Source organism: Saccopteryx bilineata, chromosome 2, assembly GCF_036850765.1.
Source record: "Saccopteryx bilineata isolate mSacBil1 chromosome 2, mSacBil1_pri_phased_curated, whole genome shotgun sequence".
NCBI classification, from domain to species: domain Eukaryota; kingdom Metazoa; phylum Chordata; class Mammalia; order Chiroptera; family Emballonuridae; genus Saccopteryx; species Saccopteryx bilineata.
Window position 1 is genome coordinate 95189741 of NC_089491.1, and position 18421 is coordinate 95208161.

An 18421-nucleotide genomic window follows, 5' to 3' on the forward strand; every position below is an offset into this window, starting at 1 on the left:
AATAAGGCCCTTTCCCAACTCTTTGCAAACTAGGTCACTGGTTTTCTTTGAGCTTATGAACGGGCTGTGTTCTACCCCACCCCAAGACTTCTGCACGTGCCATCGCTCCAGCTTCTTGTCATCCTTCAGATCTCAGCGTAATTGGCAGTTCCTAAGGAAAGCTTCAGGTTCCTTTGCTGTCTCATAGAGAAGTCTGTTCTTCCTTTCAGACACTTTCTGTCTATTTACTGTAAGACCCATGAAAACACGGAGTTAGTGTCTCCTACAACATAATGCCTGCCACATAGTAAGTGTTCAATATCTAGCTATTGAATGAATAAATGAATATATTAATTTAAAATAAGAGTAGCCAATAAGGAATGTGAACCCAGCCATAGAGAGAACACAAATAATGGTGTGACCCACCTACACAGGCGGACCTGCCTGGACCGCAAAACTCGGAGCTCCAAGGAGCTCCGCCCCTGCCTGTGAGTCGAGGGGTGGGGCGTAGAGGTCGCAGGACGTGACAGGAGCCGGCCTCTGATTGGGCTTCCAGGAGAGACCGCTAGGAGAGGGGGAGTGGCTTAGCGCTCTGATTGGCTGTCCGGCGGCAGTTGGGCGGGCGGCGGCGGCTGCGCGGGGGCTGGCGCCGGGAAAGGGGTCCCGGCAGGGAGGGCAGCAGCAGCGGGCGTGATGGGTCCTCGCCGCCGGCTTCGTTGAGACTTGCTCGCGTGGGCTGGCCACGGCGGGCCCACAGTGGCCGTGGCGGCATGAAGGGCGCTCTGGGGAGCCCTGTGGCCGCGGCCGCTGCAGGCGCCGCGATGCAAGAGAGTTTTGGCTGCGTCGTAGCCAACCGCTTCCACCAGCTGCTGGACGACGAGTCGGATCCGTTCGACATCCTGCGCGAGGCCGAGCGCCGGCGCCAGCAGCAGCTGCAGCGCAAGAGGCGAGATGAGGCGGCGGCGGCGACCGGGGCCGGCAACCGCGGTGGCAGGAGCCCGGCCGGGGCCTCGGGCCACAGACCCGGCGCGGCCGGCGGCCGGCGGGAGTCCCAGAAGGAACGCAAGGGCCTCCCGGCCCCCTGCGCTCAGCAACCGGAAAGCCCCGGGGGCGGCCCGCAGCCAGCCGGTATACGCGCCCCGCCGGGATCTCCCGGGTGGGCGCGGTGAGCTGGAGGGGCGGGAGAATGGGATCACGGAGATCACCCCTGTTCAGCTCTCCCAGTACCACCGCTGTGAGACTCTGGTCACAGGAACCTGTTCCCAAAAGGGGAGGGCTTTGGGAATAGTTGGGTTGAGGGTTGAGTTGAGGGTCCTTGTGGCCGAAGAAGGTAGGAAAAGAGGACGGGGTAGGGGCGGGGGGGGGGTAGGGCTGTCCGGCTCCTCCGACCTTTCCCAGCCCCTTCGGGGCGGGGCGGTGGGGGGGAGCTGCAGGCTGGGAGTAGGGGGTCTCAGACCCTGGAACTGAGCCTTCACAAGTTGGGCAAAGTTGAGGGATGCTGTTGGGCTGGTGTATGTGATAAAAACTGGGGCGCTACTCCGGGGTTCCACGTTCTAGAACTAGCAGGGACCTTCTCTATTCCAGCCCGCCCTCTGCTGGATTCAGGTCGGGAAGCAAAAAGAGAGGGTGGGGGGAGGGAAGCCCCGCTTAGGAAGGGTGAGGAGGTAGTTCACACGCGGCCCCCGGGGGTGCTGGCGAGAGCCCGCAGTGTGTGGAGAGTTGTCGGAGTGAGGTGTGCGGGCCTCTGTGATGGAGGGAAGGCCTGGTGACCCCTGGGGCGGGCTGTGACGTCGGCGCGAGTGGAATGCGGAGGTGGACGCGGGGTCCCCGGCGCCTTCCAAGCGCAACCCGTCCCGTTATCGTAGTTGACAGCATTCAGCTGGCATTATTTTTCAGTGTCTCATGTGGTGTCGTTGGGATGTGTAACTTGTTATTAACTCAGGTTGCTTTCTTTAACCTTTCAACAAGGATATTCCAAGTTCCCCATCCCTTTTCGTCGAAGGGCTGCGCAAAGCTTGGTGTTCTACTCAAGTATTTTCATATAAGGAGGGAGGGTGCTTAAGAGTTCGTTTCTCTCCTGAACAGTGGTATAATCAGCAAGACTACACCTGTGTTTCATGTTTTCCTACAGTAAGGCAGCAGTCCTAAGGTTTGCCTAAAAAGAGTTTCCGATTAAGATGTGTAGTGCAAGCCAGTGTTTGGCAGTGCATTCAACTCAGCTTCACTGGCTAGTTTCTTGTTAGAAATAGGGCGTGTAAAGTACAACGAAGGGAATAGAGTCAGTAATATAGTAATAACTATTATGTATGGTGCCATTTGGATACTAGACTTATAGGGCAATCACTTTGAAAGTTACATAAATGGCTAACACTATGCTGTACACCTCAACCTAATATAATATCGAAAGTCAACTGTAAGTGAAAAAGAAAAAGAAAATTTAACTTGTGTATAACATCCCTGAGAAAACAACTGATTAAAAAGTATTGGGCCTTTGACTCCTGACACTAGGTAATGTTTACCTTTATGTGTGGAAAGTACAGTCCAGCGATACCACTAAATCAGAAAAACAAGTCATATAATGTTGAAAATATTTAAAAATGCTATCTTCACACCCCTTTGAAGGCCAATAAGTTTATGAGCATATTTAAATAGACTTGAGATATGATGTACATTTTGTATTTTATTTTTCTTCAATTTGTTTAGATAAACAATAATAAAAGAATAGAGAAAGGCTATGCTTTGCCTCTCCTTTTATTTTTTAACTAATGAAAATGTGTATTTTATCCTTTATTCTAAAGTGTGAAACTGCATTTAGTGCTATTAACAAAACTTTTTAATCTTTTAAAATTAAAAATGTCATGCATATATGTTATAAAGATTTTAAACAAGTTAGAAGTGTGTTAAGTAAAGTGAAAATCCTTTATTTTTTCTACTGATAACACGTGTTTATATACATAAATGCACAAAGCTATTTTTCCCTCTAAATTTAAACCATATAAACTGGGTTAAAATCTGCTTTTTTCATTTAGTGTTGTAATCTTATAAGTTGATAACTCTTTTGCTGTCAGTTGTTCATGATCCAGGTGATACGGCTTTTGAGATCTGTATTAAGGATCTTTAGTTAATTTGGTAGTTAGAATGGACATTTTGTCATTCTAGTTCTTTTTCCAGTGTATTACTTCAGGAGCAAACAACCCATTAATTTCTACATATTTATGTGATTGCTGTACTAAACTTAACTGTAATGGCTCTCTCAACGCTTTGTAGCCCTAATTGAAAAAGACTGTACTTTTCTAACACTCAAGAACTTCAGTTAGAATATTGTGAGTAAATGCTTAGTGTAGTCAAAAAACAAAGTCAAAACAGGTTTGTTTGGTTTTTTTTGTTTTTGTATTTTTTCGAAGTTAGAAGCAGGGAGGCAGACAGATTCCTGCATAGGCCTGACCTGGATCCACCTGGCATGCCCACCAGGGGGCGATGCTCTGCCCATCTGGGGTGTTGCTCTTCTGTGGCTGGAGCCATTCTAGCGCCTGAGGCAGAGGCCATGGAGCCATCCTCAGTGCCCAGGACAACTTTGCTCCAATGGAACCTTGGCTGTGGGAGGGGAAGAGAGAAATAGAGAGGAAGGAGAAGGGGAAAGGTGGAGAAGCTGATGGGTGCTTCTCCTGTGTGCCCTGGCTGGGACTCGAACCCCGACTTCCTTATGCTGGGTTGACGCTCTATCCGCAGTGCAAACTGGCCAGGGAAAAGTCAAAAACAGTTTTGACATATAATGAAACATTTATTAATCTCAAAAGAATGTGGACATTATAAGATTTTCCCATGAAGGTTTTTAATGTCCTTCACTATTTAATAATATACAATTGACCTTTGAATGACGCCAGTTTGAACTTCTCGGGTTCATTTATACGTGAATTTTTCAGTCGATCCAAGTTGTTCAAGGGTCTACTATACATTGACCCTTGTGTGAGCCTTGCTCAATAACTTTGTCCTTAAAGTCTTAAGAGACTGTTTCATCTTTACTTTTCCTAGTCTTTCAGAACTATTGTCTTTGAGTCAAAACTCTATTTTGTAGGAAATCTCATTGTAAATTATATTGTATTCTACTCTTTCATAGGCTTGAATTTAGATCAGTGAACAGACTGCATGCGCTAGCCTTTTGTTGGAAAGGGCCAGTGAAAGTCAGTGTTTTCATTGTCCACTCAGAGCTGCTGAGCCAGCACAGAACAACAAACTAGGTTCAGTTGCAATCTTAATCTTTGAATACTTAATTGTGGGGAAACGGGTGTACCACTATAATCTTGTGTGCATTTTGGAGAGAGAATGAAATACACTGCTCACAAAAATTAGGGGATATTTTATTGCTTTATATTTATTTTGAAATGTCCCCTAACTTTTGTGAGCAGTATATTTGCAGGGTTTTGATAATTTAATTAAGTAGCCAGTCATATTGAATGGTTTTCAATTTATACGCAGAAACTTTGGGAGAAGTTTTAATATATAGTATGCAGTAAATGAATGTCATTTTAAGCTTTGATGAATTCCAAATTTAATTGCTACAACTCAGAAATAACCTTGAAGAAGGAGCAGGTGAGATGAGCTCCTAAATAATTCTGTAGCTGAGTGCAGATACAATTTTTTTAAATTGTGGGTTATAAATAGGAAATTCAAAGATATATTAAATTAACTTTGCATTGAAGGGGAACATGTTAAAGTATTATTAGTGTTGACATATTTGCTCATAACTGTTATATCATGGTTTATTATAGTTTTGAATTTGTTAGATAATTAAGTTATAACTTGCATAACAACATTTTCTGTCTTATATTTCTTTTTTTTTTTTATTTTTATTATTTTTTTTTTTTTTTCATTTTTTCTGAAGCTGGAAACGGGGAGAGACAGTCAGACAGACTCCCGCATGCGCCCGACCGGGATCCACCCGGCACGCCCACCAGGGGCGACGCTCTGTCCACCAGGGGGCGATAATCTGCCCATCCTGGGCGTCGCCATGTTGCGACCAGAGCCACTCTAGCGCCTGGGGCAGAGGCCACAGAGCCATCCCCAGCGCCCGGGCCATCTTTGCTCCAATGGAGCCTTGGCTGCGGGAGGGGAAGAGAGAGACAGAGAGGAAAGCGCGGCGGAGGGGTGGAGAAGCAAATGGGCGCTTCTCCTATGTGCCCTGGCCGAGAATCGAACCCGGGTCCTCCGCACGCTAGGCCGACGCTCTACCGCTGAGCCAACCGGCCAGGGCTTCTGTCTTATATTTCAAATGCCTTTCTCAAATCTTGTCTCTATTAGAATTGTATGTCCCCTCAGATCTGGCATTGTGCACTCCTGGGCAGCTGGGCAAGAGTGTCAGTCTGTTTTGTTTCTGCAGTAAAAGCATAATACTCTATAATGTTTTCCCCATACCCTAAACCTGTCACAAGCTCAGACTGTGACTGAAGTACAAGATGTAAATTAGATTTCTAGGTTATGGGACATTAACTTCATGTTAAACTTAGATCTCCTATACAACTTTTCACAGTTGAAAAAGTATTTTATGTTAACTAATATGTAATAAACTGCAGAATTTAAGTTAGTGGGGTCACATATGATTTTTACTTTAAAATGAGATCAGTAAGGTATTCAAAGTATGTTAATACATGCACCCAGTTTATAAAATTTAGCTAGAAAATACTAAATGAGAAAGTGGAAAAATATGTATAAACCTATTGCTTAAGAGTCATGTTTATTTGTTTAAGTAGGAATGGAAATCAGCAATTTAAAAAATACTCATTAAAGTACACTTAATACTTTTATAGCCATATAACCAGTTGAAGGGTAGTTTATAGAAAAATCAAAGGTACTGTGATAAAAACTGTACAGAATGTTTGAGGTGGGGACCTTTTAAATATATGCAAAGAAAAAATAAACATTTCTGGAAGATGATTTAAGAAGTGACGAAGTTCTTCAGAACATTTTTACCAAGTACACTATTAGATGCCTATCAGATATAGACTCTGCTTAAAAATTTTAAACATTAGAACTGGAGGGGAGTGAAGTAAGGTGAGAGGAGAGAGGAAAAGGTAGGAAGGCCCAGTCCCCGCCTCAGCTGAGTGCTGGCTCCTTAGGGCACAACTGGCCTTTGTGTGATTTGGCAATACAAGTTTTGCCTTGTATTTGAAAAGTATGATCATAAATGCATAAATACTATCAGATAGCAGGAAAACCTGTTTCTAAATTGAAAAGATAATAGTGATACAAACTGTATTTAAAAACAAAAACCTTGGCCTGACCTGTGGTGGCACAGTGGATAGAGCATTGACCTGGAACATTGAGGTCGCCAGTTCAATACCCTGGGCTTGCCCGGTCAAGGCACAGATGGGAATTGATGCTTCCTTCTCCTCCTTCCTTCTCTCTCTCTCTCTTCTCTCTCTAAAAATAAATAAATAAAATCTTAAAAAAAAAATTAAAAAACAAAACAAAACAAAAAAACCTTGCCTGACCAGGTGGTGGCGCAGTGGATAAAGCATTGGACTGGGACGTGGAGGACCCAAGTTCGAGATCCCGAAGTCGTCAGCTTGAGTGCAGGCTCATATGGTTTGAGCAAGGCTTACCAGCTTGAGCCCAAGATCCGTTGGCTTGAGCAAGGAGTCATTCCGTCTGCTGTAGCCCCCCGGTCAAGGCACATATGAGAAAGCAATCAACGAACAGCTAAGGTGCCGCAATGAAGAATTGGTGCTGCTTATCTCTCTCCCTTCCTGTCCGTCCCTCTCTTTGTCTCTGTCACAAAATAAATAAATAAAATTAAAATGCTTTAAAAAAACAAAACAAAAAAACCCCCCAAAACCTTAGTAACTGATGATAAACTATAATTGGGGTTCTAAAAATGTAATTTAAAGTATAAGGTATTTATCCTAATATTTTCTGGGTGTAGTTACCATTTTTGTTTGTTTGTATTTTTTCTGAAGTTAGAAGCGGGGAGGCCGGCATGTACTCGACTGGGATCCACCCAGCACGCCCACCAGGGGGCGATTCTCTGCCCATCCTGGGTGTTGCTCTTGCTGCCTGAGCCATTCTTGCGCCTGAGGCGGAGGCCACAGAGCCATCCTCAGCATCCGGGACAACTTTGCTCCAATGGAGCGTTGGAAGCAGGAGGGGAAGAGAGAGACAGAGAGGAAGGAGAGGGGGAAGGGTGGAGAAGCAGATGGGTGCTTCTCCTGTGTGCCCTGGCTGAGACTCAAACCCCAGACTTCCACATGCTGGGCTGATGCTCTACCACTGAGCCAACAAGCCAGGGCACTACCATGGTTTGATAAAACTGCTTTTGTGAAATATAGATGATTTAGAAATTATATATTATATATCCATAGCTCTCTCAGAGTCATTGTGAGATACCTGTAATTACAGTGTGTTTGATATAGTTTGTTGAACTTAGTCATACTTTCTAGGACATAAGGGAAAGCAGTGTAATTCAATAGTAACTTAAGACGTTTTATTAAAAAATTATTGATGCTGGGCCATAGTAATATCAGCACCTTCTCGAAACTTTTTCAGATTTCCCGAATTTTCTTATGACATTGATTTTTAGAAAAGTGAAATAAATGTAAAAGTGCCTGTAAATAATGTACTGTCATAGACCTCATATTCTAGCTTTCCTCTTTGATTTTTTTGCTGGCAGGCCAGAAGCGAACTTCTAGAAGAGGGGAGCAGCAAGGATGGAGTGATAGCCGGGGGACGGAGGTGACACTGGACAGAGCAGAACGGAGATCCTACAGGGACTACCAACCCTATGAGACCGAGCGGCAGACGGACTTTCCACCTGAGAAGTTTACAGATGAAAAGTATGTACTGCAGACAGCTCTTGGCTGGGAGGATTGAGGACCCAAGATGGTTTTCAGAGAACTACTAGCCTTTGTAACCTTTCCATGGTGCCAGTCCTGGGAACAGGTTGCCAATTTAAGTAACAAATTATATTACTTTAGGTGCCTCATGAAGGATCTTCCATTTATCGTCTAGATGACCTTTTAAGTCTTAGTTCAGGCAATGATTTTAAGATGAAAAATACATTATTTACTGGTAGCGATGAAGAGTACTCTCAAAACCAAAACTGCATAGGAGCACGTTTAAGTGGTTAAATTTTCTTTTGAAGTTTAGGCTAGGGATATAATTATGTTTTTGATTTAGCGTTACTAATTTAGACTGCTGATAAATTTAAACAAATCCCTAGCCCTATGGTTAGGTCCATGGGCTGTCATGATGAAATCTGAAGAAAAACTCATGATGTGTAATATCACTTTCTGGCTCCCATAACTTCTCTAGAAATTACTCTGACTTAGAAGATGGTCTTGGGCAGGTGCAGTCTGACAGCACTCCTGAGTGATGCAGCAGCGTGCAGGCCATCTGTGCCCACCCATACACAGGTAGCAGTTCTTTGTGTCTTATGCTTGGCACTAACAGGATGGATGCTTGCTGCCTAAAGTTTTTGTTTAATCATTAAACCTACATTGCACTGAGTTTAGATGAAACCAAAACAACTTGTGAATCACATTTAAAGGAAAATAAAGTTAAAAAAGATTTAAGGAGACTAGAGTATAGTTTAATGCCAAGAGAGACATTATTCCCAAAATATTTCAGGGAGAGAGATGAGAAGCATCGTCTCATAGTTGCAGCACCTTAGTTATTCATTGATTGCTTTCTTATATGTGCCTTGACCGGGAGCTCCATCTGAGCCAGTGACCCCTTGCTCAAGCCAGCAACCTTGGGCTCAAGCCAGCAACCTTGGGCTCAAGCCAGTGACCATGGGGTCAAGCCAGTGACCATGAGGTCATGTCTGTCATCCCATGCTCAAGCAGGTGACCCTGCACTCAGGCTGATGAGCCCGCACTCAAGCCAGATGAGCCCACACACTCAAGCACAGGGGTCCCCAAACTTTTTACACAGGGGGCCAGTTCACTGTCCCTCAGACCATTTGAGGGCCGGACTATAAAGAAAACTATGAACAAATCTCTATGCACACTGCACATAACTTATTTTAAAGTAAAAAAACAAAATGGGAACAAATATAATATTTAAAATAAAGAACAAGTAAATTTAAGTCAACAAACTGACCAGTATTTCAATGGGAACTATGGGCCTGCTTTTGGCTAATGAGATGGTCAATGTCCAGTTCCATATCTATCACTGCTAGCCGTAACAAGTGATATGACGCACTTCCGGAGCCATGACATGTGCGTCACGCGTCACCGGAAGTAGTACTGTACGTGAGCAATGCCATGTGTTGTGGCGCCGCCACATACAGTACTCCAGGAGCACAGGATGCATTCACATCCTGTGCTCCTCTCACTGACCACCAATGAAAGAGGTGCCCCTTCTGGAAGTGCGGCGGGGGCGGATAAATGGCCTCAGGGGACCGCATATGTAGTTTGGGGACCTCTGCTCAAGCAGGTTGAGCCCACGCTCAAGCTGGAGGCCTCGAGGTTTTTGAGCCTGGGTCCTCAGCACTGGCAGGTTGATGCTCTATCCACTGCACCACTGCCTGGTAAGACCCAAAATATTTCTACTTCCTGACTGCTAATCCCATTCAGGATCCTGGCTACAAGTTTTAACCAAAGAATATGGCTTTGTAAAACTGTACTCTAGTCCATTAAAATAAACCTAAAAAAAAAAATGTCCAGCAGAGAATAGCTTAGTGTGAGAGGCTGAGCAGGTGATGACTTCTGCAGATCTGTTCCCTACCAGTTACATCTTCAAAACATCAGGATGTTGTATCTACCACCATGTTGTACTTGAGGGTTAGAGAAAGGCTTAATTCTGCCTCTTTTTTGCTGATTATTACTTCAAATTCATTATGTGGTGACCACAGTCTGCATGCTTACAAAAAGCCTTCTGGATTAGAGCTGGTTATTTTAGGAAGTATTTGGGTTATTTTTTTCTCACTTCAGAAACTTATTCTGTGGAAATAGGACATTATAGCTCAAAAGTACAAACACGTATTTCCAGTTTCTTTTTTTAGTAGCAAAACTGAGTTGGGTTTTTTTGTTTTTGTTTTAACTGAGAGGAGAGGAGAGAGTGAGACAACTCTCACATGCACACCACCAACCCAACTATCCTTAGCACCTGGGGCCAATGCTGGAACCATTTGGGCCACTGGCTGTGAGAGGGAAAGAGAGAGAAGGGGAAGAGAAACAGACGGTCGTTTCTCCTGTGTGCCCTGGCCAGGGATTGAACTCGGGAAGTCCACACTCTGGGCCAACACTATCCACTGAGCCAACCGGCCAGGGCCAACACTGAGTCTTTAAAATGTATACAATAGGTCTTTATACATTAACGTGAAAAGATATCTATTAAGTCAAGTCATACCTGTATGTAAGACTAGATGGGGCATGGCATGATGGAGAGATTTTTTTCTTTTAAAAAATAAGAATTTTGGCCCTGGTGGGTTGGCTCAGCGGTAGAGCGTCGGCCTGGCGTGCGGGGGACCCGGGTTCGATTCCCGGCCAGGGCACATAGGAGAAGCGCCCATCTGCTTCTCCACCCCCACCCCCCCTCCCTCCTCTCTGTCTCTCTCTTCCCCTCCCTCAGCCAAGGCTCCATTGGAGCAAAGATGGCCCGGGCGCTGGGGATGGCTCCTTGGCCTCTGCCCCAGGCGCTAGAGTGGCTCTGGTCACCGCAGAGCGACGCCCCGGAGGGGCAGAGCATCGCCCCCTGGTGGGCAGAGCGTCGCCCCTGGTGGGCGTGCCGGGTGGATCCCGGTCGGGCGCATGCGGGAGTCTGTCTGACTGTCTCTCCCCGTTTCCAGCTTCAGAAAAATACAAAAATAAATAAATAAATAAGAATTTTAGATTTACATAAAATTACAAGGATTATAGAAAGAATTTCCATACACCCTCATCCAGATTCCCCGAATATATATATATATATATATATATATATATTTTTTTTTTTTTTTTTTTTTTTTTTCCTGAAGCTGGAAATGGGGAGGCAGTCAGACAGACTCCCACATGCACCCGACCGGGATCCACTCGGCATGCCCACCAGGGGGCGATGCTCTGCCCATCCGGGGCGTTGCTCTGTCGTGACCAGAGCCACTCTAGCACCTGGGGCAGAGGCCAAGGAGCCATCCCTAGCGCCCGGGAGGGGAAGAGAGAGACAGAGAGGAAGGAGAGGGGGAGGGGTGGAGAAGCAGATGGGCACCTCTCCTCTGTGCCCTGGCCAGGAATCGAACCCGGGACTTCCTTCCACATGCCAGGCCGACACTCTACCACTGAGCCAACCAGCCAGGGCCCCAGATTCCCCAAATATTAACATTTTACTGCATTTGCTTTATTATACCTCTGTCCCTCCTCTGTCCCTCCTCTTTCTCTCTCTCAACTTCCCTCCCCTTATACATTTCCCCACTTCTCTTTCTCACATACATACACATGCCATTTTTTTCTTTGTCATTTGAGATGACAGTAAGGTACAGGAATGTCCCTTTATCTCTAAATACTTTAGATGTATTTCCTAAAAGCAAGATAGAATTATCAAATTTATTGCCATCAATATAATTCTATTCTCTAAATTATGTAATCTGTAGACTACTCAAATTTCAACAGTTGTCTGAATAATGTCCTTTTAGCAAAAGGGAAAAAAAGTCTAGTTCCAGACCCAGTCCAGGAATGTACATTGCATTTGGTCGTCTCTCATTTGGAGCAGCGTCTTAGTCTTCCTTTATCTTTTATGACATTTTTTGAAGAGTATAGACCAGTCAGTTTTGTAGAACAGCACAGAATATGAGTTTGTCTGGTGTTTCCCTGTGGAATAATTATGTGAACTTGGGCAGGAACACCACAGAAGTGATGTCTATGTCTTTCCCAGTACATCACATTAAGAATATGGAGGAATTTTTACTTTCAAAATTTAAATTCTTTTGGTAAGTCATGTGCCATTGGAAAAGGTACTTTCCTTAGTTTCTTTAAAAGTAGTTTTCTATTAATAAAGATCCATAAGATCTTTTTTCTTTTCTTTTTTTTTGTATTTTTCTGAAGTGAGAAGCAGGGAGGCAGAGACAGACTCCCACATGCGCCCGACCGGGATCCACCCGGCACGCCCACCAGGGGCTACGCTCTTCCCACCAGGGGGCGATGCTCTGCCCCTCCGGGGCGTCGCTCTGCCGAGACCAGAGCCAGTCTAGCGCCTGGGGCAGAGGCCAAGGAGCCATCCCCAGCGCCCGGGCCATCTTTGCTCCAATGGAGCCTTGGCTGCGGGAGGGGAAGAGAGAGACAGAGAGGAAGGGGGGGTGTTGGAGAAGCAAATGGGCGCTTCTCCTATGTGCCCTGCCGGGAATCGAACCCGGGTCCCCCGCACGCCAGGCCGATGCTCTACCGCTGAGCCAACCGGCCAGGGCCTGGTAAGCATTTTTATTGGTTCTATTATAGTATGACCTATGGTTTGTATGTGTTATAATCATTTACTTAGTGTTGGACTTTCACTCAGCTTCCAGTTTTTTGCTTTATAAATAGTGCATGGTGATCTGCTTTTTACAAATATAGGGACTTTACTGAATGGAGTTCTGGAAGTGGGAATCTAGTTAGGGGCATAAAGCAGTGGCTGTCATGGATCTAAACCTGGGACCCAGTTGTGCTTCAGTGTAAGGTTGGATGGATACAGGTAGTATGGAAATCAAATATTGACTTGGGGTTTATTGATACATAATGACAAATCACTATCCTAGTAACCTATCATTTTCTCTATTACTAATAATCTATAAAAGCATTTCTCATAGCACTTTCTATTTCAGACTTAAATATAATAAATTAGCCCTGGCCAGGTAGTTCAGTTGGTTTGAGAGTCGTCCCAATACGTCAAGGTTGTGGGTTTGATCCTTACAGCACATACGAGAATCAACCAATAAATGCATAAATAAATGGAACAACAAATTGATGTTTCTCTCTCTCTTTAAAATCAATATATAAATAATTTTTAAAATATATAATAAATTAATGTGTGCTCTTTGCTTATTTGATAGTGAAGAGTGATTATCACTTCATATTCCTATGATACCTATATGTGTTTATTGGACAGAATTGTAGAATCTTGATAATCTTGGCCCTGGCCAGTTGGCTCAGTGGTAGAGCATCAGCCCAGTGTGTGGATGTCCCAGGTTCAATTGCTGGTCAGGGCACACAGGAGAAATGACCATCTGCTTCTCAACATCCCCCTCTACTCTCTCTCTCCCCCTCTCCCCGCTACTCTCTCTCTCTTCTCCCTCTTGATTTATGGATGAAGAAATAAAGACTCAGAATTTCAGCAGTGCGGGTTCTGGTCCCGGCCAGCTGACATGGATTTTTATTCCACTAAGGTAGAACTCATGTTTTCATGTAGAAAGCAGTGTCATCAATTGTGCTGGAAGTAACTGTCACTGTGGCCTGTTGGTGGAGATCAGCCACATTACTGTTGCGTGTGGTCTTGGGGTGCAACTGCTGTTTTTAATGCAGTAGGAATTTTTCTTTAGGCTCCAAATGATGAATTTAAGTAAACTCTTAGAACATGGACTATTAGGAAATTAATCTGCCTCTGTCTGGAAGTATTTTGGTTCTTTGAATCTTTTGTGCAGTTCTTTGCTGGTCATTTTAAGTCAGTCCCAGTTCTGAAAGAATCAGTTAAATGTTTACATTTTTTCCCTCATAAGGAAGCACTTTTTAAAATTGTAGTAATACATGCATAATGCTTAACCATTTTAACTACTTCTAAATATACAGTTCACTGGCATGAACTCCATTCATGTTGTTGTAAAACCGTCCTCTCCATCTTTTCATCTGCCCTGGCTGTACCCATTACACACTACTCCCGTTCCCCATCCTGTCGAATGTACTCGTGTCTGCTTATTTGGTCAGAAGAGATGGGAGACAGACAAAAGCCAACCTGGAAAATGTATTTGGAGCGGTGTTTCTTATCAGTGACTGGCAGAGTTAATGGTCAAAGCTGCTCTGTTTATCTTTTTGAGTAAAGAGAATTAGGAGTTTTATATCTTTTTAAACCATGATCCTATAGTAACTTTTTTTTTTTTTTTTTTTTAGCAAGAGAGACAGAGAGAGGGACAGATAGGGACAGGAAGGAGAGAGATGAGAAGCATTAATTCTTCGTTATGGCATCTTAGTTCATTGATTGCTTTCTCTTATATGCCTTGACTGGGGGGCTATACCCAAACCAGGGGTCCCTTGCTCAAGCTAGTGACCATGGGGTCATGTCTATGATCCCACGCTCAAACAGGGTGAGCCTGTGTTCAAACCAGATGAGCCCGCGCTCAAGTTGGCGACCTCGAGGTTTCTAACCTGGGTCCTCTGCATCCCAGTCTCATGCTTTATCCACTGTGCCACTGCCTGGTCAGGCATATAGTAACTTTTTAATGTAATATATTAGGCCATAAAGGTAAACCTCTAGTTCTGGTGTCGGAGCCACTAACAATGCCCTATTAGAATTCAATAAATAATTTCTTGTAGCTTTAAATGTTTTTAAAAGCCTCAACAAATTAAACATTTTGTCTTATTAAACTATGGCTAAATGATTAAGAATATATGGTCCTCACTTCAGGAGCTTTAAGTTTAGTGGAGGAGAGGCAGGTTCTCAGAGAGAAAGTGATGACAGCCAGCAATGAGGCAGAGCCAGTTGTGAGGAGACATGGGCAGGCAGTCGGGCCCTGGGTCCGCTGGGTGTGGCGGAGGAGAAAGGACCCAGTTATTGGCTTGGGCACTCTTGTGTTGTAAGTTAGGGACCATAAGAGGAGCAAGGGGTCGTTGTTGGTCACATATCTGCAGGGCTGGGGATGTACAGAGGGAAATGTCCAGGAACTACCTGGCTTTGTGGCCTAGAATCAGAGATCTCCATGTGAGAGACATGGAGTCACATGACTGAGGGCCATGTAGCATTAGCATAGATGTGAGGGCGATGGACAGGGAACAGGGAGTTGCAATTTCAGTGTACTTAAGAACAAATGGGTATCCAGAGGACAAGGGAGGCATCTGTGTGCAAACCACCAACACTTGGTAGGTGGAGAAGGCGAGGTACAGAGCTCATCCCTTTGTGCAACTCTGCAACTGCCAAGCAGCTGAGGAACAAGGGGAGTACCTTGTCAATTTTGTACGTTGTATGGGTATTAACTATTACAAAAACAAAACAAAACAAAACTTTTTTTAAGTCAGACAGACTTTTGCATGCACCCTGACCAGGATCCACCTAGCAACCCCTATCTGGAGCTTGAATCAACTGAGCTATTTTTAGCACCTGAGGCTGATGCTTGGACCAACCAAGCTATCCTCAGGGCCTGGGGCCAACACTCGAACCAGTCAAGCTACTGGCTGAGGGAGGTGAAGAGAAGCAGATAGTCGTTTCTCATGTGGGCCCTGATCAGGGGTCAAACCTGGGGACATCTGCACACTAGGCTGATGCTCTATCTGCTGATCAAACCGGCCAGGACTTACTTTTTTTCTTACAAAAATAATTTTTAAAGGACAGAGACAGAGAAGCCAGAAAGGTCGGAGAAAAATTATTTGCTGGCAGTGTCACATGGTGAATAGGGGGTCAAATGACTTAAAGACAGAAGTTACTATTGGATTTAACAACCAAGTTGTCTTCAGCTGGCCTTGGAAGTTGATGTGGAGCAGTGGGGGGAGAAGTCAGGTTGTTATAGGATAATATTTTCAGCCCCAGTTATCACTGACTGGTTGTGTGTTTGGGAGAGGGAGGCTTGGGAGCAGGCATAATTTAAAGTTTAACCCTTTTTCTTATTATACAAAACATTTCAAATTTAACATATATTTAGTTTTAAAATTGAAATGAACCTTAGAGTTAGTTTACCTGACCTCCTTATTTTATAAATGAGGAAACTAGATGCAGGGAGAGAGAGTTGGCTCTCTGCACATTAGTATAAGACCTGTCTAGGACCTGCTTCTCACTGGCTCCCATCTTAGTAGCCGTGTGACCATGGGCAAGTTACCTACCTCCTCTGTGCCTCACTTTCCTCATCTGTGGGTGATAGTTACAAACTTGTTTTTCCGAATTAAGTGACTGTATGTGAAGCTCTCAGAACAATGCCAGAGAGAGTATGTGTTCCATAAAAGTTAACTATTAACTCATTATTCAAGCCACCATTCTTTCCAATATACTATAGTTATAATGTCCTTCTAGGATTTTTTTTTTCCCTTAAAACAGTGTTAGCTCTTGGCCCTGGCTGGCTAGCTCAATGGTAGAGCATTGGCCCAGCGTGTGGAAGTCCCAGGTTTGATTCCCAGTCAGGGCACACAGGAGAAGCACCCATCTGCTTCCCCACCCCTCCCGCAACCAAGGCTCCATTGGAGCAAAGTTGGCCCCGGCTTGAGGATGTCTCCATGGCCTCTGCCTCAGGTGCTAGAATGGCTTCGGTTGCAACAGAGCAAAGGCCCCTGAGAGACCGAGCATCGCCCCCTAGTGGGCATGCCGGGTGGATCCTCGTTGGGCGCATGTGGGAATCTGTCTCTGCCTCTTCACTTCTTACTTCAGAAAAATACAAAAATTAAATACACACATATAAAAAAAGGGTGTTAGATCTTTAATTCACCATTTGTTATTATACCCATCTTTTCCTAGACCAGTTGACAGGTTTGATCGAGACAGACCACTGAGAGGACGTGGAGGCCCAAGAGGGGGCCTGCGGAGCAGAGGCAGAGGTGGTCCCGGGAACAGAGCTTTTGACCGTTTTGACCAGAGAGGAAAACGGGAATTTGAGAGATATGGTGGGAATGATAAAATGTAAGTTTCTTTGTAAATGCTATTTTCATTTTAAGATCTTAGTCACACATAAGTATGAATCTGTTGTGTGTTAATATTTACTTGACTTTATGCCAGTATGCTATTATTCCTGAAGGAGCTGAACCTGGGATAGCTCTTATGGTTCTGAGTTGGAGATTGACTAGAGAGCAGCTTCCAGTTTAAGAGAATATCCTTTCTTTCTCTAGAGCACTCAGAACTGAAGACAACATGGGTGGATGTGGAGGTCGTACCTGGGGATCAGGCAGAGATACCAGGTATGGTGTGAATGTGTGCATTATGTGAGCCTGAAGCTGAGTGGACATCTTTGTTTGCCTTTCATGAAAATTATATCTCCCTAAATATTGATTTTAGCTTCTGTTTAGTGAGATAACTTTTACAGAGACAGAGACAGTCAGAGAGAGGGATAGATAGGGACAGACAGACAGGAACGGAGAGAGATTAGAAGCATCAATCATCAGTTTTTCGTTGCGACACCTTAGTTGTTCATTGATTGCTTTCTCATATGTGCCTTGACCATGGGCCTTCAGCAGACTGAGTAACCCCTTGCTCGAGCCAGCGACCTTGGGTCCAAGCTAATGAGCTTTGCTCAAACCAGATGTGTCTGCACTCAAGCTGGGGACCTCGGGGTCTCGAACCTGGGTCCTCCGCATCCCAGTCCGATGCTCTATCCACTGCGCCACAGCCTGGTCAGGCTAGTGAGATAACTTTTAAAAATGAGTTTGCTATGTTGCAATTTGATTTGAAAACCATTTTTAAAGTTCAACAAAAATTATAAAGAACTTATAAAACTCAACACTAAAGAAATAAATAATCCAATTTAAAAATAGGTAGAAGACCTGAATAGACACTTCTCCAGAGTATATACAGATGGCCAATGGACATATGAGAAGATGTTCAACATCACTAATCATCAGAGAAGTGTAAATTAAAACCACAATGAGATATTTCCTCACCCCTGTCAGAATGGCACTCATCAATAAAACAACAAACAACAAGTGCTGGCGAGGGTGTGGAGAAAAGGGAACCCTCCTGCACTGCTGGTGGGAATGCAGACTGGTGCAGCCACTGTGGAAAACAGTGTGGAGATTCCTCAAAAAATTAAAAATCGAACTGCCTTTTGATCCAGCTATCCCACTTCTGGGCATATATCCTAAGAAACCCAAAACACTATTTTCAAATATATTTAACTAGAAAGCCCGGCGGTCATACGAAATGACCGCTGTTCTAGATATTATAAATTGTAATTAAAATGATTTGTGCAAAGTTGTCTGCTAATTCAAACTGAATTACCCAGGACAGGCGGCGAGGACGCCCCTTTGCTTACTGCCCCATAGGGTTTCCCCCTTCTACTTGCTTAATTGCTTAAAGTAGAGTGCAATGAAGGAAACCACTGGCGGTACATTTCTTAAGAGCCACCGCTAGCTCAATAAATAAATGTGATTTAAATAATAAAATGTTAATTCACATGTCAAAGATCTCTTTGTATACAACATTTCTTGTGTAGATCTTTCCATCTTTTTTTTTTGTGTGTGTGTGTGTGTGTGTATTTTTCTGAAGCTGGAAACGGGGAGAGACAGACAGACTCCCGCATGCGTCCGACCGGGATCCACCCGGCACGCCCACCAGGGGCGACACTTTGCTCACCAGGGGGTGATGCTCTGCCCCTCCGGGG

The 18421-nt window shown here is 44.4% G+C and overlaps 1 protein-coding gene across 1 annotated transcript in view; it reads left to right on the forward strand.

Annotated features, from left to right (window-relative positions):
- Positions 1 to 605: 605 nt before the first annotated feature.
- HABP4 (hyaluronan binding protein 4) overlaps positions 606 to 18421 on the forward strand; it is a 41825-nt gene continuing 24009 nt past the window's right edge. Inside the window, exons 1-4 of the mRNA XM_066257410.1 lie at positions 606 to 1107; positions 7643 to 7805; positions 16567 to 16728; positions 16935 to 17003. Coding sequence (XP_066113507.1) covers positions 750 to 1107; positions 7643 to 7805; positions 16567 to 16728; positions 16935 to 17003 — 752 coding nt within the window. The 5' untranslated portion in view covers positions 606 to 749. The remainder of the gene's footprint in view (positions 1108 to 7642; positions 7806 to 16566; positions 16729 to 16934; positions 17004 to 18421) is intronic.